The sequence below is a fragment of the Gadus macrocephalus genome, chromosome 7 (assembly GCF_031168955.1).
Source record: "Gadus macrocephalus chromosome 7, ASM3116895v1".
Taxonomy (NCBI): domain Eukaryota; kingdom Metazoa; phylum Chordata; class Actinopteri; order Gadiformes; family Gadidae; genus Gadus; species Gadus macrocephalus.
Genome location: NC_082388.1, coordinates 8,112,483 through 8,118,525, shown reverse-complemented (window position 1 = coordinate 8,118,525; position 6,043 = coordinate 8,112,483). Strand labels below are relative to the sequence as shown.

The following is a 6,043-nucleotide window of genomic DNA, read 5'->3' as shown; positions in this document are numbered from 1 at the left end:
ACATGACACTGAGACGTGAGTCTTAACCAATTTGGACCAATCTGAGGTTCAACACGACAGTGAGACATGAGTCTAAACCGAGGTGGACCAATCTGAGGTTCAACACGACAGTGAGACATGAGTCTAAACCGAGGTGGACCAATCTGAGGTTCAACACGACAGTGAGACGTGAGTCTTAACCAATTTGGACCAATCTGAGGTTCAACACGACAGTGAGACATGAGTCTAAACCGAGGTGGACCAATCTGAGGTTCAACACGACAGTGAGACATGAGTCTAAACCGAGGGGGAACAATCTGAGGAGGAGCAGAGGTCACCATGACACTGAGACGTTTCATGAGTCAAAACCAGTAATTGACCGTCCAGTCAGAACCATCTCTGCAGTAGAATCTATTCATTAAGATGTTTTTATACTCCCTGAAACACGGCGTGATCACTCTCCAATACTCTTTATCAAATGAACTCCTTGTGCATTGAAGTTTTTCGACAGTATTTTTAAACAACCAAACTAGAACCTTTGGTACTACAAAGACTCACTATTGGGCAGCTCCATGTTGTACTACTGGATCCTGCAGTGCAAAGAGTCTCACTATTGGGCAGCTCAATGAGAAGTGGACTTACAACAGGGACTCACTATTGAGCACGTCCATGAAGAAGTGAAATACAACAGAGACTCACTATTGGGCACCTCCATGAAGAAATGTACGTACAACAGGGACTCACTATTTGGCAGCTCCATGAAGAAGTGGACGTACAGGTTGTCGTATTCAAAGCCCAGGGCAGACACTGGGACAGGGAGAAGAGGAGGAGAGGAAGAATGAGCAGGGATGAGGAGACAAATCGGAGTAGTCTGGTGTTCTGGAATGGTCTAATGCAGACATCCCTAACCCGGTCCGTGGACCGTTTAGAACCTGGCCTTGAACTTTTTCCACAAAAAAATAAATACATATTTTCTTTTTGCATAACTTAGGATACACAAGTCATGTTATCTCCTCCAAAGCATAGACTCAATATACTTATTTGTGGTGGAGAAAAGGGAAACATTTAGTGAATTAATCTGAAAATCAAGGACTGTCTTTGCACTACTTTTTATTGAAGTCGGAGGTGACTTTTCCTGTGTTTGTCTTATAAGTATATATGGTCGTTTTTATATGAATGCATTGTTGAAGGGAGCCTGATACTCACGCATTTCTTTGCAGTTGCTTTAATTGTTGTGAATATGACACATAAACCATTTTGAAAAACAGCCTCATCCTTTGTTTAAAAATGATGCATCTTAAAATGATGCATTCAAATTGACAAACAAAAGGGTTGGGAACCCCTGGTCTAATGGGTCTCTCACCGATCTCCCCGTTCACCATGAGACGGAGGACTCCTGGTGGTGGCTAGAGGAAATGCATCAATCAACAAACATTAGTATAGGCTGGCAAGCCATTTCCTTTCTCAAACAGAAATTGTCCCTCTTAAAAATAAATGACCCACATTTTACATTGACTCACCATTTCAAAATCATGTCCAACCAGGCTGTTAAGGTAGTCTTTGTGCCGTGAGTATAGCTGTGGGTAGCATAAGGTATTCAGTAAAAATAGCCTTGGTAGCCAACCATGGTTTGGCTGCTATTAAATCCTTTGACCTAACACATGAATGTACTAGGTCAAAGGATTTAATAGCAGCCAAACCACGGTTGGTTTGGTCGATTAAACCTGACGCTTGATGTGAGGAGAGCTGAAGTCAGGTTTAATAGACAGGTTTAACGGTCTGTTAAACCTTCAGCTTGACGTGAGAAGAGCTCACATCTTTGTACATGTGCTGCTCCTTCTCCTTGTCCTCCGCCGCCATTGCCGTCGACACGTTGTCCAGGGTGAGACGCCACACTTCTTTCTTCTCTCCGTTGGTCTCGACCCTGCGAGTCACACATGTTGTATCAGAGAGATACCTCTTGTTGGGTCTCATCAACAAGAGGGGAGGTGTGTAGTGAGAGGTGTCTGAGAGAGGAGAGGACCCCAACATTAACCTAAGGATAAAGATGATGAGGAAGGGTTCCCGTTATAGACCTACCTGTATGGTTCCTTTCCTTTGTTAAAGTCTGGTTTCAGGAGGACAACGCCGTTCCCGTCCGTCCTCACAGTGAACAGAAGACACTCATTCTCCTTGAGGCCCAACCTGGAAACACACACACACACACACACACACACAGACGGTACACTACAAGACAAGAGGGTTCTGCAACATTCACGCCTGGATAGTGAATACAATCATTCTTCATAATTCCATTAAAAGGTGCTGTAGGTACGATTACTATGGAAGTAAGTAGTTATTTACATTTCACATTTTTTTAAGGAATGCCTAAGCCATCCATCAGCTATCAGTGAGGGAAACGCTCCTTTGGAATATTCTGCACTGTTTGACAACGCCTGCTTTTGGATGGGAACATTTTCTAGACTGCTCGTGGCTTATCAGGGCATCTCTTCCTTGATTGGTTGTCAGTATCCATGTTACCTCTAATTCACAGGTGAATGGCAGCACTTCTAAATGAAACATGTAGAGAGGAAGGGAGCAGAGAGGGAAGAAAGGTTTTATTGTGCTTTAATTCAGTTTTATTTATCTTATCTCGCTCTCTTCTGTTCTTTCACTTCGCAACTTCCAAATCTTACATTATGAAGAGTATTAGATCCTGTACAGAATCCATTGCTCAATTGAACGGTTCCAGGTAGACGACATTAGTTCTGACATAATCAGCCTCAACGAATGAATCCATACTTCTCACAAGTACCGGTAGGATATTCTGTAACTTTATTGACCCAGCTGTCTGACTGCATCCAGACAAATTCAGCTTCACGGCTCCACTAATAGCCACTTATACAAACATTTCACAACCAAAGACTGTATGACATGGGGAGGTTCTACACACAACAAGCTAGGTTTCCTGAGGTCAGAACATGGCCGTATGTGATGTGTTCCCCCTCCACTCACCTGCCCGGAGGTCCCAGGTCGGCCATGATGTGCATGGTTGTCATGGCGTTGGTCACCACATGACTGCTCTTCACAAAGTCGTGCGAGGGCTCCCAGGTAATCATCTTAGACGGTGGAACACTGCAGTCTCTGCGGGCGGACCACAGCACCATGAACACCGGTTTAAATTGTTCAGCAACGTAGCTTTGGGAGATAATCCAGATACTGAGGGGTGAGTTTTACAATGATAACGGTATGAGTGTTGCCTTACTATGTTGGAATTACTTCAGCCAGCCGATTAAATAACAAAGTAAAAATATATATCCCTCCCATGCATATTACTGTTCATTTTTTAACATTGTTAGTCTAAAAGCCTTCCAACGAGGTGGAGGCCGATCTGAGCAACAGGACGACCTACACGGTGCGTCTCTCCTGGCGTCGGTTTCTGACCGTGGACATCCTCTCAGCCAGGAAGGTGGGGGCCGACTGGGCTGTGGTCACCGAGTCTTCACTGTGCTGTTTCATTTTTTTTTTTTTTAATAATCACATCAGAGTTTTAAATAGAGAACCGTGGAACACACAAACAGAGTGTTTTTATCACAAGGGTGGGGTTATTCGTACTTGCACATAAAAAAAGTTACATTTCCTCATGTCCATCTCATGCATTTCTCAACGTGTGTGTGCGCACGTGCGTCTGTGCGTGTTTTCGTGGAAACATGTGCATGCCACTGGAGCCCCACCAGCTGCTGAAGGCTGGTGAAGCGGTCGTGTTCGGTGTAGGTGAAGACCCTCTGGTTGCGTCGACCCTTGGTCCGGAGGAGGGCCCTGACCTCTGTGTGGTACTGCTTCTCCAGAGGACTGTGGCATGCTGCCTCGCTTTGGAAGAGATCCATCTCACTCTGAACACACAGAAGAACACACTGGTGGTCCAACAGGTAACGGTTGAGCATTAAGAAATAAGGAGAGACATTAGGAGAGATCCTAGACATTCTAACTACAAACTAACTGGCCTGTACTGGTACCTGGCTGAAAAGCTTCTCCTGCCAATGCACCACAAGCTCTTCCACATTATCTCCTAGAGAGAGCGAGAGAGAGAGAGAGAGAGAGAGAGAGAGAGAGAGAGAGAGAGAGAGAGAGAGAGAGAGAGAGAGAGAGAGAGAGAGAGAGAGAGAGAGAGAGAAAAAAGACAGTGTTGTGCTGTCTTAGGAGTGCATACTTAGGATTCTTGATCAATGGTTTTTATATTTTACGCACAAAATAGGGTAAACTACCACAAGTCAGATCTTGTATTATCATATGTACTACTAAGTGCAGATGTGATAACTACAATACTTAAAGTGCACATTCATCTGTTACAAACAGAGTATCCACTGCGTGAAAAGTACCAGCTTGGGCCTGCGGGGTCAGGGTGTCCAGCTCAATGACCCCTGGGTTCTGTTGGGACAGCACTGTCTGTTGGAGATGCTGGGACAGCACCACGCTGGAAGTCACCCTCTCCACACGCACCCTGAGACACCAGACAGCAGACACCAAAACCATTTAAATGAGTCATCATCATGATTACATTGTAAGGCGGTCAGTATTGTTGGTCTTTAATGTCGTTTCCTGACGGGTTGGAGGTCTTTAATATAGTTTCATGATAGTTGGAGGTCTTTAATGTAGTTTCATGAGGTCTTTAACGTAGTTTCATGATGGTTTGCAGGTCTTTAATGTAGTTTAATGAGGTCTTTAATGTAGTTTCATGATGGGTTCGAGGTCTTTAATGTAGTTTCATGATGGGTTGGAGGTGACGTGAGGCCGAATTAGCGAGATGGAAGAAGGCCAAAAGGTAAAAGATTACTTACGATATCCTGAGGTTTTTGATAGCATCCCTCGATCGGTACACAGCCTCACTCGTGTCTGTATTCCAGCTTTCTGCCATTGATGATGTGAAGGTAACCAAAAGATTAAACTGATAGGGGTCGAGCTTGGTCAGCTAAACTTTACCGTCTGGGTCCGAGTCTCCAGACACCTGCTCCCGTGTTCATTGATGGATAAACAGCTATGAAGCCTCGTTACATCAATGATCTGGAAGCTTTCTGTTTGAAGAGTGAACCACCATGATGTTAAGGAACAGATCAGAACTAGAATACAGTTTCAAGGAAGCCATGAGCGTTATGGCCGTTGCGTAGTAACGGACTTCTTCTTCACTCGGTCACCTGAGCAGCACATATTATGCACCACAGTGCCGCCTGCAGGGCGGGATGAAACTACATGGACAAAACACCAACATAATCAGAATCAGTACTACATAATGTATTTACTGTAAAATATGGTTTAGTAAACCACATCGTTTAAGACGCAAATAAATGATAAATGGCTTAAATCAAGTGAAATGATTTGAACAGAGTCTAAATTGAGTAAAGAATGTAAACATACACACCATTTAAAAAAAGTAAAATGGTTGGAAACAAATAAAGTGAAGAGTTAAATAAATAGCTAAAGTGATCAAGTTTGAATACATTTGAGATAAAATATAAAATAGCTGAGCTGTTCTGATTGTGCGCGTCTGTGTGTGTGTGTGTGTGTGTGTGTGTGTGTGTGTGTGTGTGTGTGTGTGTGTGGTGGTAGTTACTTGGAAAGGTATGTTATTGACCTTATTCCTTAACAGTTCATCGAAATAAGCTCACAAAATGATAAATGATGAGGCTTCTAGGCCTACCGTTGGACTCATTTGAATCTCAGCTTTCATATAGCAATATTGTTTGTCTAGATTTGTTTCCAGATTGGATTGACAATTTCCAGCCCAACTATAGACCAAAGACCTGCCTAAAACGTATATTGCTATTTAATGCTGGGCCCGGTGCATCTTGGTCCGTTCTTTCTTGTGCTTACCGGTGGACAACTTGTTAATCTTGGATGTGAAGACGTGGTGTGTGCGGGTTGTTGCTTTGTGGAGCACTTGTATGGAGTACCAGTAAGTATTTGTTCTGTATTTTTTGTGTATATTTTATGAATTTCTGTATATTTTCCATATATTTATGTAGTAATATGTGTGTAGTATGTTCACCAATAGTTAAATAAATGTTGAAGCCTACTAGAAGGATGTTGA

General features: G+C 43.3%; 1 protein-coding gene across 1 annotated transcript in view; it reads right to left on the bottom strand.

Annotated features, from left to right (window-relative positions):
• Positions 1 to 5,330, bottom strand: part of mks1 (MKS transition zone complex subunit 1) — a 9,816-nt gene extending 4,486 nt beyond the window's left edge. Inside the window, exons 1-11 of the mRNA XM_060056369.1 lie at positions 4,797 to 5,330; positions 4,338 to 4,459; positions 3,975 to 4,027; positions 3,693 to 3,851; positions 3,371 to 3,468; positions 2,974 to 3,102; positions 2,059 to 2,163; positions 1,795 to 1,903; positions 1,500 to 1,556; positions 1,343 to 1,385; positions 724 to 786 (exon numbers count right to left, since the gene is read on the bottom strand). Coding sequence (XP_059912352.1) covers positions 724 to 786; positions 1,343 to 1,385; positions 1,500 to 1,556; positions 1,795 to 1,903; positions 2,059 to 2,163; positions 2,974 to 3,102; positions 3,371 to 3,468; positions 3,693 to 3,851; positions 3,975 to 4,027; positions 4,338 to 4,459; positions 4,797 to 4,873 — 1,015 coding nt within the window. The 5' untranslated portion in view covers positions 4,874 to 5,330. The remainder of the gene's footprint in view (positions 1 to 723; positions 787 to 1,342; positions 1,386 to 1,499; positions 1,557 to 1,794; positions 1,904 to 2,058; positions 2,164 to 2,973; positions 3,103 to 3,370; positions 3,469 to 3,692; positions 3,852 to 3,974; positions 4,028 to 4,337; positions 4,460 to 4,796) is intronic.
• Positions 5,331 to 6,043: the final 713 nt, after the last annotated feature.